A 19,001-nucleotide genomic window follows, 5' to 3' on the forward strand; every position below is an offset into this window, starting at 1 on the left:
TCTCAAAGAAATGTATGTGGTTAACATTTGGCTACACCTTAACCTACAAAGTCAGCAGTCTCTGGCAGTTTGCAGCTAATGCAGATCCTCAGTCTCAGATGTGCCTCTGTCTATCAGCTTTACCTGTATCAGACATAAGCTGTCATGCCTCAAGGCCAGCTTGCTTTGCCTGTCTGCTTCATTATAGACCCATGTACAATTTTGCAGTCTTCTGATGGCTTTTGTTCTGTTGAGATGTATTTCATGTGTCCCTGTCTCTATCCTTTGTATATTTCAAAGCACAGGCCTTAATTGTGCAGAAATTGGGATAAGTGCTCAGGACTGCCCAGGAGGCTGGTGCAGAAACAACATCATACTCAGAGGAAACTGACCCCTGCAAGCTGTGTCAGGGTTTGTGCTGGGGCAGTGGGGCAGCACTCCTTATCATGATATTGTTCACTGAGACTCTTTATTTTGACTGATCTGCTTTGAAGCAGTGATATTAGGACTTGGTCTGTCTCTCAAAAACTGAGAAATTAGTCTTTGACCAGGCTTGTGAATTGAATGAAGCCACAGACAAGTAGCTAAAGTTGCCACCTCTGTGGTGTGTGGGAGAATTGAGGAGAAGGGATGGGAAAGGAGAAGTAGCTGGCGACAGCACTAGGCTGACTAGACTGATGCTATTGTTTGTCTGCAGGCTTCTTCAGAGAGTCTAGGGAAGCCCTGTGCTGACAGCATCACTGAAGTTGCCAAGGAACTGACTCAACCAGAGTCATCAGATTCTATCTCTTGGGGAACAAGTGTGGATTCTCCTTAAAACTCTTGATGTTTCCTTTTCTGTCTTTTACATATATCCTTTACAGAATAATCACAACACCGTAGCAAGTGCATTAACTCTGAAAGAATGAGGAATTGGCTTGGGGATGCACCATTACATCATAACAATGAATCAATCTCTGAATAGGAAGTCTGCATTTCCCAGGGCAAAACCAAAACAACTCCTGTGCACAATGCAGAAAGAGAGAGCTGGAAGGGTTCAGGGTGGGATTTTTCTCCTGGCTTTTGCTCCTCTAAATGAGGAAATTAGTATGGCTTCCAGAGATACCTGGGGCAAGGGTGAGGGGGCTCTCCCCTGCCCTCCCAGAGGCCTCCCGTAGGTGTGTATCTGTCCCATGGCCATGCTCCAGATAGCAGGCAGAAGGCAAGCCACACCTTTTGTCCTTCAACTGGAATGGCTCTGTTATAATCACAAATGGTTGAGAAGCAGTTTGTCTCTGGAGGAGAGATGTTATGTGAAAGGATGGCTATATGCTTGAGTCATGTGCTCTGGCATGCATTGAGTGCCACCCTCCCTGCCACACTGCTGCTCTGCCAAAGGAGCAGCGCTCTTTTGGCTGCATTTGAAAGCTATAGCAAGGACTAAGTAAGAAATAGCTCTGTTCCTGCAACCTGAGCCAGAATGTTTTGAAAACCAGAGCCTCCACCTTCTCCCCCACCTCTGATACCTACATCTTTTTGTCTGTGGTATTTTGGTATATTGCCTGTCCATAAATCCTGTGGAATTCAGTGGGTGAGAAAACTGGTTAGAAGTTGGAACAATTTTGAACCTAGCACGTTCAAGCATTTTGAATTCTCTTCTTAATAGAAAACAGATTCAGTGAAATCTTCGTCCAAATCTTGAAAATATCCAGAAGTTAAAAAGAAAAAGAGAAGATGAGACTACCAGTAAAAGAATAATCCTTTTTTTCTGCAAGCCTGTTATTTCCTGAGACTGTATCCTGTGTGGAGGTTGTGGGTTAGACTCTCCTTGTCAAGAAGCTTAAATGGTTTAAGTGTAAACTTGACAATGCTGATGGTATCAGTGTGTTGGGGCTGATGAGCAAAGGGCAGTGTAAGTGGGGGATGGTTTCAGATTCCCCAGCCTGGAAAGAGAAGTGAGGCATGGCTTGTTGCTAGCAGCAGATTTCCTCGTGTAGGTCACAGAGGAGAATACACCTGTCTCCCACTTGTGTCTAACATACTTGCTGATATGGTTACAATTTTCCCATGACAGGGATTGAGACTGTCTGGTCTTCTCCTGATTACAAGGCAGCCAAAACATTATATTTGTTTTCTTGACCATATATTTTATTTCCCTTCCCCCTTTGTCATCTTCTACCTCTAGCCGTTGCAATGCTGTGATACTGCAGAGTTTTCACTCTGCTGTGGGAAAATCTCCTTGCTGCTATTCAGGAAGGGAAAGCTCAGAAGCTTTCATCATCTAAGTCTTTCTTGAGAATGGAAGGAGATGAATACCTGTCTCATCAGCTAAAATCCTTCCATTGCTCAGTGAGAGCACCATACCATTGCAATGTCTGTCAGCTGTCACCACTAGCTAGTGAGGAAGGCTTGAGTTTTAACAATTTTAGCAAGATTTAGGTATCAAGCACCTGAGATGAAGCAGAGATCTTTGCAGTCAGTCACTCCCAAATCTGGTTGGATTTCACTACACAATGTAATGCCAAACTACAGCACCATACTCAGTTGCAAGGGGGCTGGGGTGGGCTCACAGAGATTAAAGTACCATGAGTTATGAAGGGCAGTGGGAAGGCATATTTTGCCTTACCTGAGAAAGGTTAAGCTCTTCTTGTGCAATTCAGAAAACATAGATTTGGTTCCCTGCCCTGCCACAAATGCCCTCTTTGATCTTGGGCAAATCAGCCAGTTGAAGCTGGGCCTTAGCTGCTGACCTGTAGATGAGACACAGATCCTGCTCGCAGTGGGAGAGTTTGCAAAGATAAATAGCCACGAGGTGTTCGTGTACCGTATTGCTGGGGAGCTGTATAAATATCTTGGTGTACAGTGACTGACCTAGTTACGGACAGTGGCCTTTTCCAGGCAGACATTTAATGCCAAGAAACGCACTGTTTGGGTTCAGTTGCTTAAATGTCACTTGTCTGTGCTGACTGCAGGTCATAGGAGGAGCACCATCCCTTTTGCCTTGTGTTTCTCATAGACTCGTGCTGTTTGTCAAGTGCTGTACCTGCCCTTGGCCTGTGTCAGTCATGTGCTCTGTGCCTTTGATTTCCCCTGTCATGTCTGCATGCTACTGGCTCTTCAAAGGCAGTGAATCAGGAGATGGAAAGGATGAACAGGAGTTGCAAGAAAGACTCAGTCCAGATACAACCCTTTCTGAGAGACATCTCCTTCTTCCAGACGTAACAGGCCTGTTGGCAGGATGGGGCATTTGGAGGACATTGGGAAAGGCAGTCCGGAGACCGGCTGGAAATAACTGTTGGGTCTTTGCCACTGAACCAGAAAGGGAAAGGTAGAGACACTTGCAGTCTCTGTTCCTCCCATTTTTCTTCATGTGAGGTCTTCATCTTCCAGTGTTTGAAGCTTTGTGGTCTGAGCTGGAAAGGTAAGCATTTCAGCTGGGGCTACAAGAAGTTCACCTCCTTTGAGGAAAGGACACAGCAGGATACAGAACACAAAGTCATTAACTAGGTACATTTCTTCCTTGTGTTCATACTTCCACCAGCCTACACTGACCTTCCTTGAACTGATGAATCCCTGGTTCCAGCTTCCTTTGGAACAAATGACGTAGCTTCAGTAGAGCTCACTGGAAGAAAAAGACTGAAAAAAAGTTCTTTTTTTCAGAAAAAAAAATGAGAAAAGGTTTGATTAAACAAATAAAATCACAATCATATTCATTTTAATGACATTTCCCCTAGAAAGATATTTCAAAATTTATGGGCTTTATAATTTGAAATATTTACTTAGGGAAATTTCAAAACAAGATCACACTCTCTATTGCAGTACCATCAGAGTATTGTTTGACATAGAAAATAAAATGAAAGATTTCAGTTAATGTGAAATAGCATACACCCTCTTTGATTTAGGGACACTAATAACATACTATTATAATTATTATAGTATATATACATGTTATTTCTCACAGCCTTTTTTCACTGAAAAATGGTGGAATAATCTAAAATTTAAAAAAGGTTTTTAATTCTAAATGAAATTTTGAAATTCCTGATTTAATTTCTCTTCAGAATCTTTATTCCATGTGAAATTTCAAAAACTGTCTAAATGAGAAGAACCTCGCCTAACACATACACAAACATATTTCCAAAAGTTGATATTGTCCACATGATGGCAATTCAGTTTGACAGCCAGCTCTGCTGGTGCAGTCTGGAACTATACCATGCCTACCCCACCACTCTTAGTCTATGTATTCTAGTGAATACTGCAGAAAAGAGCAACATTACTTTATCCCAAATGTACTGCTATTTTCAGTAATGAGCAATCCAGGTTACAAAATCAGAATTCTCCAGAGGGTACAATTCGGTGACATAACAATGTGGTATTGGTTCCAACCCCTTTCCTTTGTATGTTGGTCTGAATACTTCGTGGGGGTGGGGTTTGGCTCTTCACAGACGAATTTCACTTTACTGTGGTTACAGCTGCATATGTAGCTTCTGGATAGTGCACCAGTGTTGGCTGAGGAAGTAGATGTATTCAGTCACCAATTCTGTTCTCAGTTATTCTACTGACGTCTGTAAAATTACTTTAGATTTATACCAGTGTAACTGAGAACAGAACTTGGCCCAAAGTCAAGAACAGTGTCTCCTCTTCTCTGGCCCAGAACAAGCCGTTCAAGGCATAATTGGCCAAACCCTCAAGGGGAATGGACCCAGTTTCCTACACTGGTTCAGTTCAGACACATGGTTTCTTTGCCTTGTTTTCCAGTGCAGTGTTCAAAGATCTGATGCTGGAATAGCTGAGGTCACCTCGTTCTATGCTAGTAATTTCTGCCAGTGTTTGGGATTTTCACCCTAAGCTGGAGAGATCCACTTCTTCATCTTCCATCTGCTGTGGCAGGTATTTGTATTTGAGTGAAGTGGTTTCGCTTTCCCCAGGCAAGAGAATTCACTTTGGTTTCCCTTTTTGACTACAAAGAATTGGTGAAAGTGATCTTGTTGGATGAGGGAAACAGGCTTGTGCTAATAGATTTAATTGTATGTCCTCCTCAAATTAGAAATTGCCTTTCTTGGCAGTTCAGGGAAATGTGGCTTGAGCACTACTGCCTCTCTTGGAGGCAGCTCCGCTGCTGCTTGTTGAGGGTGCTGTGATCCTCTCCCGGGTCCACATGTTAACTCCCTGACACCTTTTTGTTTGTTTTCCTAAATGCCCAATGAATCCATCAGTGCTGTGATCATTGACCAGCTGCAGCACACTCTGTACTCATTCATGTGCTGATCACTGCAGCCTTGCAGGATTTTCTGGCAATATCCAAGGGACCTCACTGAGCCAGCCCCACTCCGTCTAGGGAGGAGCTGCCATGACTGGGAGCGCTGCATCAGCTTGATGACGCAAAGCTGAAGAGACCTTTTTCCATCCAAAGCTCTCATCTGATTATGAAGTCCTCTGTGTGCCGTGAACAAATATGAACCTATGCAAAAAAGTCATCAATTCATTAGGGATTCTTCTATTTCCCATGATAAGGAGTATTAACTATTCATTGTCATTATGAGCCCCTGGAAACTTAAAGCAGCATGTGCGGAAGTAGAGCATGCTGCTGAGTAAGTGTCAGCCCAAACACAGGGCTCTGAGTTTTGAGCTGGAGCCATGGATAGATGCCACAGAGAAGAAACCAGCTCACAAAGATTAAAAAAAAAAAAAAATCTTTCCTTCTCTTCTCATTCTCATGGGTAATGCAGTGCTGCTGACTTCAGACTGCTATGCAACTCCCAGAGGGCGCTGCCAAAATGCCACTGTGATGTCTCATGGCATAACCCCTCAGCCAAATACCAGCCCAAGGGGGTGGAGGAACCAACTGGCCCTTTATATATTGCAGCAGCAGTGATGTCATACACTCCAGCCAAGTTTGCTGGTTTACCCAGCTCCTGTCTAGTGAAAAAAAAAAGGCTGACATTCAGTCTCTGCCAGGCCAGGAATAGTATCTGTAATTTAACCTTCTCATCACAACTTGCTAGGCACTTAAGAGAGACACTGAAAAAAGCCTCCTATTTAAAAGAGAGGGGAGGTTGGTTTCTGGATTGAACTGCTTGAAATCTGTGTTCATGCAAACTTTTTCGGTAGCTCGTATCAGATTATGCCTACCGCTAACACCTCACACATTTCTCAGCATTTCCAAGCAGTTTCAGATGCCCAGCATTGCCTTCCTTTTTCTTTAACGTAGACTAAATTCAGACACCCTTAAAATGTTTGAACTAGCTGAATCCTGACCTATGCTCAAATACTGCACCTTGCTTGTTAGTGGCCATATTTGTCCAAAAAGACAAAGAAATGGGACTTTACCAGGTTCTTTAACCAGTCAGGAACAGCTTCTTTGCCTAAGTTGTTGTTATCATATTTATACAATGAATAGCTACATCAGTACAGTGCTGCTGTTTCCATCCAGTCCCAGTAATGGTCTGCACCTTGAACACTTGGTGCATATACAGCTTTTCCAGCTTGAAACATTACACTTTACAAGCACTTGTATTATGTCCAGGCAAGGCAAGGATTGTCACAAGGGTTTCAGAGACAGTGGCAGTCACTATTCTTTCCTTAATCAGTGGCGCCAAGTTGTTTTTGTAACTGTGACTCCATCTAGGAAAATAATTGCTGAGATTACATCATGATCTCCATGCTTATAGTTACTCTACTCACTTTTCAGCAAAAGTTCTCAGTTTACAAGGGACAATATATTTCTCCAGACCTCTGTCCATGAGATCTGAAAGCCAAGATTCTTCCTAGTTCAGGCTCCACCACCACTAAGTACTGATAAACATTGTGCTACTGGAATGTAGTCAGCAGCCCCGTTAATGAGTGAGACAGAACTAAATCACCATCTCCCATGTCTGTGTTGGCTTTGTACAGTTAAGAGTACCACAGAAGCAGTAAAATTGTAATTTAACCTCTGAGCAAAGAGAGAACTGACTGCACATCTCTGGAGTGGATACCCTTTTACATCTGGCTGTAACCAGATGCAGCACTGTTTGTTGTTTGCTTGCTTTTCCTTTAGTTTAACTTTTTTTTTTTTTTTTTTTTTACCCACACATCTTAGACAACATAAAGCTGTGATTGGTACGGGCTTATCCCTAAACACACAACTGCATTCCTCAGGCAAGGTGCAGGACACAGTAACAGTGGGTGAGCCCTTGTTGCCTCTTTTGCCAGTAGGTTTTGAATAGCACAAGCTACTCAAAAGTTTCCTTTGAGAAGACTGTTCTATCTGCATTACTTCAGGGCTAGACAGTTCTCCTTGTAAGAAATTTATATACTCTTGCAAAGATTAGGCAAACTGGCCTGAACCTTGGGGGTTTCCACAGCAGAAGAATGGCAGCAATTCATGTTCACCATGGCTGAGCTTTCCTTTAGCATCTCCAGCCTCTGGTTCATGCCAGGAAGCAAAAAGATGTTTTGTTTACTGCCCCTTACCATGCCAGCTGTCCACCTTTCATCTCCTTTACCACAGGGACAGTGGAAACCAAGGACTTTCAAACCTCAGCTGCTTTATTTCCAAGTTGACCAGATTGACATCTGTATTTGTTGACAGTAGAAAGCCATATACAGGTGGAGGCACATATTTTCCTTTCAGTCCCTCTGAAAGGGTGGCACAGCAGGGAAGAATTCTTCTTTTTAGCCTGGAGTCATCACCCAGCCTTGCAAAGGGCAGAATGCCAGGAAATCATTGCTCACTCAGCTGCCAGTCCCTGCTGGGGCTACCAGAGTGTGCTGGAGATTGTGACAGCTGTTTGCTAAGAACCTGACTGCACTCCACAAGCTATCAAACCCAACAGGTATTTGGCTATTGTCACTCTGGGATGGACACCCGTCTCTTTTTGTAAGAAATCCTGTAAATCAGCCCTAAAATGGTTGTAAAATGGGAACGAACAAATGAACAAAACAATCCTCAGATCATGCAAACAAATATCTTTGTTTTCAAATTGCAGAGTTCACTTAGGATCAAAAAAATGCTGAAGGTCACAAACGTCCTGGGACACTACGTCTGTAGAATCTACATCACTGGACTATTTCTACCTCCTCACTAAAGATGGTCAGAAAAGAAGCCAATTACAAGTATGAGAGTGAGTTCTAAAAACAAGAAGCAAAATTATAAGGCAGGTATGTACTTGTATTTCTCATTTATATAACAGTTAAGAATCAAAACCAGGAGCAGGATGGCTTTTCATTTGTCATCTCTTTTTTCTTGCTGCATTATACACAAAGATGTATGTCTGCAGGGGGAGTGAAACTCATGTTTGAAAAATCTTTGTACAAAGTAAGATGGAGACGCTCTGCTAGGTTCATTTTATTTCTGGTGTAAATCTATTGTAGTTATGCATAAGTCATTGGAATTGCATGGCTGGAAGGATAGGATCTAAATTCACTATGATACTTGGAGTCTAAAAATAGGTTGGCTGAGATTCTTTTAAATAGAAAAGGAAGGTGAGGAGTGTTTTCCTTTAAAGAAACAACTAAGCCAGAGTAATTCATCTGATTAAACTCAGTTCCTCTTACCTTTCATACTTTGACCAGCACTGGTTCACCATAGAGAGAAACAGGTCATTTTCAAGAGTTTCACTGAGATGGACCAAGGTGGAATCAGGGATCTGGACACCTGGAGAGGCTGGAATCTAGATCTGAATTTCATTGCTCAGTTCTACGAGCTGAATCAGTGGATTCAAGCTTGAGATGTAGATATCTTCTACTCCTATAGAAGTCACTGTAGATGTGAACTGTGGTATTTCAGCTCATCACAAGTTCATAATGCCATTCTAAGGAGGAAATGGAGATACAGACCAGACTTTCATTAAAGAGTTTTAGCCAGTTCTGGAGTATGCTTTTAAACTGAGTCTCCCTGCAGTTAGTCAAAACTCTGCTCAAGTCCTCGAATGTGAGAGTAATCATCTAAAGAATTTACAGAGAAACTCTCAAGAGTTTTAGTGTAGAGATTTTGAGTACAGCCAAAGGGTCTATTTTGCTTTTACTTGTTCAATTAAAAGATTCCCCCATCCTGTCTTCAGAAGGAGATACACAAAAATTTCAGTACTGTGGGCCCTGACTGTGTGTCATAGTCTGTGGTACCTTATAATTGTGTTGAATTGGTTACCTTTAGCTCTCAGCAGTGCTGGAACTGAAATCAAATGTTCCCTGTGCTACTGTAGTGGGTCTGCTACAGTCCCCGGGGCACTCCTGCCTTCTGCTGGCTAAGCTGATGTTAGCAGCCGCTTCAGTCCAACAGACCAACACAACCCAACTGTATCCTGCTATGGGTGGCTAAATTGTACCCCAGCACTGAGGGTCTGGAACGTGCACAGTAATCCTTTTTACCTGTAGTGCCATTCTGTTTTCTCAAACAAGGGTTGTGTTCATGGCAATTATCATGACAAAGCTGTGACAATTCAGTTTTACCAACTTTTCTTTCATTTTGGACTTAATGTGCAATGATGTACTCAGTGATAGATTTTTTAAGCCATTTTGGTTACCAGTTCTTCCTGGCCAAAAATGGCTATCCTTCTTTTCTAAATCTATGCACAGCACTTGGAAGTGTTTATGGTTAGAGGTATGGAAAGGGAAGTACTTGAAATTTGTTTCTTATGTCCTTGTTTAAGAGCTCAAATAAAAATATGAGGTGAAAATGCTTTTTATAATGGCCCTTTCCAGAAATTAAACTATCTACCATGAGCTACTTGAGTTGATCAAAATAACAGTGATTTTTCATGCTGTTCATTGTGTTACTAGCATCACAAAATTAGTCAGTGACAGATATATCTGGAAAATGCTCTCTGTCTAATAGTGTTAATATAGAAAAAATGTAATTTATAATTTTTGGCTTTGCAGAGAAGAAAGTTTCCTTCAGCTATTCTGTAAGATGAGTCAATGTGCAGCATCTGGAAGAATGGCTTTATGCTTGTGAATTGCAAACATCTGGATCTGCCTCACACAGTAATCTGCCTATTTAACATCTGAAACTAATCCTTTGGATACTTCACCCATGACTCTCATGAACAATGCAGGGAAATAAGAAACATACAGAAGGACACAGTGATTCCTCAAGTATTGGGAGTCTCCTGGATGACGCCGACAGAGAGGTGAGCAGCCTCACAGATCGGGCTTTCAAAAGTTTGTGCGTAGCAGAACTCGAAGACCCTTACAATGAACCAGAACTTTGCATTTCACCAGACTTCGCCCTCCAATTGTCTGCTAAAATTCACTCAGGGACGTTAAACCATGACATCAAGAAAAGCAATGTCTGTGACAAGCTAACAGCAAGAAACAATGAACATACAATATGGGCTTCTACATTCCAGCAGTTACCTAAGTGTGCTTCGGAGGAGAAGAGGATTGCTAAAAACAACACCTTTGCCATGGAAAGGAAATTGAGCTTGCCAGTCCCTGGTCCAAGGAACAATAAGCATGTTTCAAAAGTGTCCTCATTGATTAAGACATTTGATAAGACTGCAGACCAAGGGTCAGGAAGTTCTCTGATAGCAAATAAGCAGCCCATTAAGAATAGCTTTCAAAAATACAAAATAAATCATGGCAATGATACTACTTCCTGGGATGATACAGACATTTTAAGTATCCACAAGGAACTTTCTGGATTTTCTGAGGCTAGTCAAGGTAGCCACTGCCTCAGTGGCAAACATGAGCCACAGAGAAGACCTAATAAAATAGATCTGAGTTATGAGGACTCTGATGGTTATTATCCTGTGCTGATTGAGATGTCAAAAGTAGCCAAGTCAAATTTTTCCCATTCTTGTAAGAAGGCTTTAAAAAACAGAAACTTGAAAGTTAGTGAGCCAGCAAAAAAAGGTAGTTTTCTTCACAGTGAGAATAGTGCTTTTGAATCATGGAATGTTCATCATAAAAAAATGACAGAAAAGGAAGAATTTGTTGACATAAAAATGGAAAAGGATGGTCTTGCATACCTGGAAGAATCACCAGTTGTTAAAGGATCCCACACAGGTGAACATAAATTGTCACCTGTCACGACCACTATTGCTAAGAAGAAAGATTTTCAGATGAAGCCAACTCTACAAGAAGCTTCTTTCTCTCTCAGAGTTGTACCTCAGGGTCTCCTCCCTTCAGAAACCAAATTTCCTGTTGCTTTCCCTCCCACACCTCCCCCTAGGAACCATGTACACCAGGGTCCCCCTCGGCCACCCCCCGCCCCACCAGCACCTCCTCTCCCACTCCCCTCCCGGCCCGGCTGTCCCTCAACACCCCCTAGCCCTGAAGCCCCTCCTGTGCCACCACCCCCCGTGCCAGCTCGACTTTCCCCCCTTGCCTTGTCCCAAGCCTCTGTGTCACCCCAGTCTGTGTCCTGTAGGATGGTTTCACCCTCACTCAGGTTTGAGACACCCAGTCCACCTCCACCGAAAGCCCAGGCCACCTTAACTGAAGAGGAATCCCACAGTCCCCAGCTCAGCAATACCTGTCCACCCTGGAGGAGACAGAGGGCCACAGAAAGAGCAGCAGGGAAGAGACAGGCTGCAAAGGAGAAGGTCACAGACAGCCACAAGACCTCGTTGTCTGAAAAGGTGGCTGGTGCTGACCCTGGTCTGCATGTGACACCTCTGGCTAAACAGGCAAACTCCCCTGGATCCATCAGTTCCTCTTTCAACATCAGCGAACTCCTAACACCTGTCATATCACTGAAACAGGAGGTGGACACTGCTGAAAGTGAGCTGATCCCCCTGACACCTCCTCCCACAGAGAGCATGGCCTCAAGAGACCATGGGGATAGCACCTTAGATGATTGCAGGTCTTGGGATAGTTGCAGGTTGACAGCATCGAGTCTGTTATTTAACTTAAAGGATGTGCGCAAACGTGTTAAAAGCATTTATACCCCTTCTCCCCTGTTAAGGGCCTTGGAAGAGAAAAATAAAACAAGGGAAAATATGCAGGAGAGTATAAAAATAGATTCCTCATTCTCAACTTCACATGACAAAAGTGAGAAAAATATTACAGAGAAAGATGAATTGAGTGATATAGCATATGTATTGTCTAGCAGTGTTCATGAAAATGACAATAAAACCAATTTAACTGGACACTTCACAGACAATTATCTGACTTTGAGTTCACCCCAGACAACAGAAGACCTTCCATTTTACCAAACTGGAGACAGCATGAAGCAAGACAATTCAAAACACCAAGATCTGGTTAAAAACACAGGGGATAATGAAAATTTGCCCTCATTCAGACATGAATCAAATGAACTTGACTTAGGAAAACATCAGCAGTATGCAGCACAGAGACCATTCAGTAGAGACAATGTAGATACAAAAGCTGGGCAGCCCGTGCAAAATCACAATGTGCAGGGTGAGGAAAATGAAAGACAAGCTGCTATTCAGAATGAAAATTTTGCCTTCAAAACACTCCTAAACCAACTCTCACCACCAGAAGATGAACCTTACAGTGGCACCCAAACCAACATTGTGGTACCTGGCCATGAAGCACGAGGCAAAAGAAGCACTAGTTCTTCAGAGCAATCCTTTGTCTCCACAGTGGAGCAGCCACTTCAAGAAGAGCCATTTCTGCCAGTGCCCCTGATGGAGCAGACATGCCTCCAAGAAAGCCAGAGGACTGACAGTGAAATGGGTTCAGGAAGTAAGAAAAGACACAAGGAGAGAGGGAAAGAGGCTGGGGAAGATGAACTGCAATATTGTGCTTGTATCAGCCCTGGCACTAGTGCAGCAGAGAAGGGGGAGGGAAGTGTTACTGGGAATGAAGAGAGGAGCTTGATGAAAGAGAAACTAGAGAGAGAGAAAAGGGAAGAGGCCAACAGCACAAATTCTGCGTCTGACAGTATAAGAGACACATCCATCTCCAGGCCTGAGGAACCACTAACACCGTCATCTTCAAGCTCAACCAAACCCAGTCTGTTTATGATCAAAGACAACACATTCAGGTCTCCTCAGGTAATAAAGGCTGTCAAGCTGCCCCTACTCCGGTCATTTTCCCTGGACGATACGGTGAGCAGCAGTTATAAGGAAATGGAACGTAGGTTTATGTCCCCAGCAGTTTACAACAAGCAGCACATGTTGCATGCCCAGGAGGTTGGCTGGTGGGCATCAAGACACAGAGGGCAGCAGAACGTGAGAGATGGAGCAAGTGACAGAGAAAAAGAAGCCAGTGAGCCTGGATCTGCTTCAGTAACACTGGATCCCAGTCTTCTGGAAAATACAGAGAGCTTTTCATATGGAAAACTGACAGAGGAAGATGAAAAGACTTGTGTGTTGTTAAATAAATTTGGGAAAATGGATGAGGAAAGTGTCTGTAGAAGTAAAAAGAAGCCTACAAAGGCAAAACAGAGTTTAGCACAGCCAATTATAGGTCTGGAAGATGACCAAGCACAAAACAACCCCAGCTATTCTGCAGAAAGAAAGACAAATTACTTTAAGAATCATAATTTATCTAACCGCAAAGGAGGCTCTTGTGCAAAAAAAATAATCACTAGGCAGACAATTTCCCCTGTGACTGGCTCCATATTAGAGGACCACACATGTTCTTCTGTATCCAATGACACTTTAGAGGATATCCTGCATACAGAAGGTGCACCTTTGTTAGACAGTCTTTCATGCTCTGCTGTTACAAGCCCCAGGTCAGGAAGCACGATGCACTCTCTTGCTGCCAGTTCATTGTCAGATAAACCAACCATTTCCAGCCTTAGAGAGACAGAGGATGTTACAAATCCTGCCTTGTTGAACATGGCACTAGAGAGGCAAGCTTATATGCCTACAGAAGAGATAATCAATTCAGCACAGAGGAATCTACTTTTGGATGTCACAGGGGAAGATGGGAGACTGGAGCCCAGGGGACTTAGTGGGAGACCCGCAGGCAAACCACCCACTGTGCCACCAAAAACAGAAAAGGCTCTGCGTCGGGCTAAAAAGCTGGCAAACAAGAGGAAAAAAGTGCAAGAGCAGCAGAAAAGCCATCAGACTGAGCATGCAGATGTTGTAGGGAGAAAGCCTACTCATTCTGGAGAGACAACAATATCTGCTTCACCCTTAGTATATACTCCCCTTCATCCTCCCCTGCCCTCAACTTTTACTCCCACAGAAACCACTCCTGGGAAATCTAGACTTGCACCTTCAGCAAGCTCTTCACCCTCTTCCACCCAGCGGAAACTCCTCCAAGACCCTGACTCCGGTCAATACTATGTAGTTGATTTACCAGCTGAAGTTAATGTAAAGACATTTTATGACCCAGAAACAGGCAAATATGTTCAAGTCTCAGTCCCTTCCTTGGAACAGAACTTACACCAGTCCACCTCTTCAGAAATTAAGAATTCTCCCTATGCCTCCTACCCTAGAGTGCTGCCTTTACCAGCCTCAGCAGTAGCTGTGCTGAAATCACCTTCTCAACTCTCTGAACCTGCCTGGTCAGTGCCTGCTGCACCAGAACCAGCTGAACTGCCTGAAGAAGGCCAGCAGGACTACAGATACACTGAGTCTGTGGATACTCAGCCTGACACTGAACCAGCCTCCTACTCCTACCGTCAAGATGCTGGAGAAACTCACGTTCACTTAGGAAAGGATATGAGCCCAGCCCAAAGTACTAGCATTGTCACCCTCGCCAATTTAGATGATTTTGCTGCTGAAGGAGTATCTTGAAAACTGAAGTAACAAAACATGCCAGCTAGTGTTTTTAAGAACTGTTTGGACAGACACATGCACACAAAAGCACATGCAGATTTGATATTTGTACAACACTTTGTCTGCATCTCATTGTGGTTTGGGTGGGAAAGGAAATAAAAGCTGTTCATGTTGAAAGATGCAAGGTAATGACCACTCTGAAGAAAAGAGAAATTGAGTAAGCACCAAATTATCAGTGAGATGAAGGGGCAATGCCAGCTAGACAAATACATTTGACAATGTAAAGCCACTGCTTGCTGCTGCTGCTGCTTTATCATTAAGTAGGCTGGGATAGCCAAAGCAAGTGTCCCATTGTCCAGATGTGTTGCATGATACATGACACTAAATGAAACCTATGAGACCATCCTATGCATCCTGTGAGACCTAGAACTGATGCTGCATCTACTGAACTTTCCTCACTCACTGCCTTTGAACTATATTGACAGGTAGAAAGTATGTGGCTACAAATATGCCGTATATGCAAGATCCATGTTTTGCACACGTTGATTGCCCTGATGTCATTCACAAGAAGATTGTATACTGGATGCACAATACAACAGCCATGTAAAAAAAAACCCTTTTAAACAACCAGAAGGCAGTTGCAGCTGTTCTAGACTTCTCATATACTTTTGCAGTGCCCACTAACATGCTGCTGAATTCTTTATATTTCTTGATAATATCCAAATAGATTCCCCCAGAGTCAGGGTTTATTTATAATGCAACTTAAAACTTCAGGTTATCTTAATACTTGGCCTGAAATATTTTAGTGAGGAGCAAGGTTGAATGAAGTCCCATGACAGTATTTAATTATTTGTTAGGACAAGAAGTTCTTCACTATTGTAATTGAAATGTGTTTTGTTTTGTTTTCAGGATCCCACTGAAACATGGAACTAACTTTTAAAACCTGAAAAATGTACCTAGGTTTGATCTTGTGAATTCTGTGATTTAATACAAACAAACAAACAAACAAAATATTCAGAACGTCCAAAGTATTAATTTCTAGAAAAGTGCTTATTTGAATTATCACTTTTCTTTGAAAATCTGTATGAAAATACCACTCATCCTTGCATAATCTTTTTTCTGTCATCATAGTTAATGAGGAAACCTAGGTGAAAAGATGGAAAAATTGAATGTATTGTGCCTGCTTGTAAATATCTGTATTTGGAATATTGGCTTAGATTTTTCTGTCTCATTTTCCTAGTGTTTTCCCCAGTTATAACTGAAGTGCAGAAGCTCTAAGGAAGAATTATGCCAGTGACTTTCAGCCTGATTCACATCTTAGGGAATTTTTACAGGGATTTTTTCAGTGAAGCAGCTCTTGACTTCCTGAAAAGAAAGGGATGAATCAGGCTTTTTTTTTAATTAATACAGTGTGGAGACAGGACACAGCCACTGCTCCACTCTCCCAGTGTTAATATTTATGACAAAGTTTTCCTTCAGAAAATTTCCCAGGACTGAAGCCTCTCTTGGGACACTGACCCACTATGTGGTTTTACTCCTTCCTTTACCTTAATTCAGCTCTCAGTCTTCCTCCATCCCTGACAAGACCCATGTGTTCACAACCTGTCCTGGTCCCACCAGACAGTTCCTTCCATCAGTGCCACTTACTGAAACATTTCTCTTAGACAAACACTAAGGGCATCACTTCACTGATTACAGTGGGGTTTTGATTTAGCCTTTGATGATTTTCTATGGTTGATTTCACCTGTTACACATTTTGTGATTTGGTAGGTTTGATTGCAGCAGAGGTGTGGGTTGGAAATGAAGAAGCTTGTACTGGTATGGTTTAAGTTTTAAGCATATTCATCCAAATTCCCATATTTGAATAAACATTTATTGTTCAGTTTTCCACCCTGGAAAGTTTTCAGCACCTGACTGAATAAAGCTCTGAACAACCTGGGCTGTCCTCAGAGCTGACCTTCCTTGACCAGGAGGTTCACCCAGAGATCTCCTGAGATCTTTTGCAGCCTGAATTATCCTGTGATCCTGTTCTGAAAACATTAAAATTTTAATTAACTTTGACTTGGAACTCAGCAAATGCAGTCTCCCCTGAGAAAGGGCTCATTTTGAAAGAAAGTTTTTTAAAAAAACCCTGAAAATCAAGACTGTTTCAAAAACAAGAATTCATTTTCAAGTTGTTAGATTAAGGGAAGTGGCTCTTACTATAAATATTTTTTTTTGTCACCAATATTTTGTAAACTGATAGTGTTATTCATGTTGCACTACTCTGTTGCTATCACTCTATACAGCATATGTCTATCCAGTATAGAGCAGCATCTCATCCACATGTTAAAATATAGATAAATAGATCAATTAGAGTTTTCCATGGTGCATTTAGACAAAACCGATGAAATCTTAAAGCCTATCAGAATGCACAAGCCTTTTTGTGTGTGTGTGTGTGTGGTATTACAAATTTTAATGCCTTTAACAGCCCCAAGTCAAGAAGTAGGCTCTCAGAGGACAAGATAAAAGCTTCCTTTCCAAGGGAAGACTATGGATATGAAGTACCTGTGCACAGATTAAAAAATTAATGGTAGTTTGATGACAAAAATATATACATGCATTTAAAAAGGTCCCTTTTACTTAACTGCCATTTATTTTGTAGACATGCACACTTCTGAACCCTTTTATCAAGGGTCTCCTAAAACTCTTATTGTGGAGAATGGGATGCTTCATTATACTGCTTCCAGGTATGTGAGGAAAGCAGGCTGTATTTTTCCCTCTGCTGTTAAGCCGAACTGAAACATGGGCATCTAAAGAGGAGACAGTCCTAACTTGTATACCAAATACATTTCAAGTAAGACTTTTCCATTTCCATCAGCCCTTTCTGCTAGCTTCAAGAAGCTGCATTCACAGTGGACTGTGTCTCTGAACAGATCTGAACAGAGGGGGTTTTGACCTGGAGAAGTTGTAGCTAAATTGTTGTAGCAAGGTGAGGGTCTTCTCCAAGTCAACAAGTGACAGCACCTGAGGAAATTTCCTGAGAGGTAATTTCCATGGAGGTTTAAATTAGACATTAGGAAACATTTCTTCACTGTAAGGGTCTCAGTCATTGGAATAAGCTGCCCAGGGAAGTAGTGGAATCACCATCCTTGGAAGTATTCAAAAGGTGTGGTGAACACTTGGTGCTAAGTTAACTATTGGTCACAATGATTTTAGAGGTCTTTTCCAACCATAATGATTCTATGTTTCTGTGAAATTAAACAAATGGGGGAGTTTTAAGAGTAGATAAGAAAGTTGTTTTTGTCTTGTGTCCAAAGCTTTCTGCGCTTTGCCACGGGGCATGAATGATATTGGAAAAGTATTGCTCCGTGTCCCAGCGGGGTATTGAGCAGGAAGCCATCAGCAAGCCTGTCTCTGGCCTAGGCCATGCTGCTGGCCAACTTCTTGCTCAGCTGTGGGAGTGTGTGTGTACAAACTTGTACATGCATCCACGTAAACCACCCTATATATATATGTAATACACCTGTAAAACTGCCATTTGCATATCAGGAATATATCAGTATAGGAAAGCAGTAATGCCTGTGATGGTGAGCACAAAATGTACGTGTGTTAAAGGAAGACAAATGACACCTTTTCAAATAACAAATATGTTTTCATTCTTTGCCCTATTGTGTTCGTGTTTGTTGGGGGGATGTTTTCCATTGCTGCTGTGGGAAACAGGGCTGGAAGAGGTTAGTACTAGGCAGAATGAGAGTTGTAAATTGACCCTTTTCTTTGGGGAAGGGGTGCTATGGGAAACGTGCAATAGTCCTGAAAGCAGTTGTAGGAAAGCAGTGTATTTTGACAGTGATATTTAGTTGTAGATTATAGAGGTGTTGAGGCAAGCCAAGCCAAATTCTGCCTTGCCAGCAGACTGTGGTTAGGACTAAAGAATACAGCAGGTTCTTGGTATGCACAGAAGCACAGCAGGCTGAAGGAAACAGGGGCCACTGTTTTCACTGTTTCCTTCTCCTGTAGGTGGCCGTGGCCGTTGTGCATGCTGCATTTCTTGGTGCCCTGAGCTCCTTTACAGTGGCGATTCTTCCTTGGCAGGTGTGACTGAGGCCAAACTTGACTTAGCTAGTCTTTCATTCTAGGGCCAGAACTGCCTCCCTCTGAATGTCCTTCTCCTTGTGGGGTGACTGCAATACCAACAATCCAGCTGTCACATGGCAGACTTGAACTGCCATCCCACAGCCATGGCTCTGTCCCAGGGGCTTGAATTTTCTTGTGGAAAATGCTGGATTTGTTTTAGACAGTTTAGTTTAATTGAAATGGCATACATGCATGGATTTTTGTCAACTCCTCCTTGGGAGTTCAGTGCCTTCCTAAGTCATCTGTCCAAGAAGATATATGTTCCATCAATGCAACTGTATTTGCAAATAAGTAATTATTTATTAA

At 42.5% G+C, this 19,001-nt stretch overlaps 1 protein-coding gene across 1 annotated transcript; it reads left to right on the forward strand.

Moving 5' to 3' along the window:
* Nucleotides 1-7,957: 7,957 nt before the first annotated feature.
* On the forward strand, nt 7,958-19,001 carry C8H10orf71 (chromosome 8 C10orf71 homolog). The gene is made up of 2 exons (XM_068197581.1): nt 7,958-8,097; nt 9,817-19,001. The coding sequence occupies exon 2, from the start codon at nt 9,987-9,989 to the stop codon at nt 14,595-14,597; it is 4,611 nt and encodes a 1,536-aa protein (XP_068053682.1). The 5' UTR covers nt 7,958-8,097; nt 9,817-9,986; the 3' UTR covers nt 14,598-19,001.

This window comes from Anomalospiza imberbis, chromosome 8 (assembly GCF_031753505.1).
Source record: "Anomalospiza imberbis isolate Cuckoo-Finch-1a 21T00152 chromosome 8, ASM3175350v1, whole genome shotgun sequence".
Taxonomy (NCBI): Eukaryota; Metazoa; Chordata; class Aves; order Passeriformes; family Viduidae; genus Anomalospiza; species Anomalospiza imberbis.

Excerpts from the sequence above, each read along its gene's own strand:
- C8H10orf71 (XM_068197581.1), top strand. The coding sequence starts at position 9,987 with ATGCAGGGAAATAAGAAACATACAGAAGGACACAGTGATTCCTCAAGT.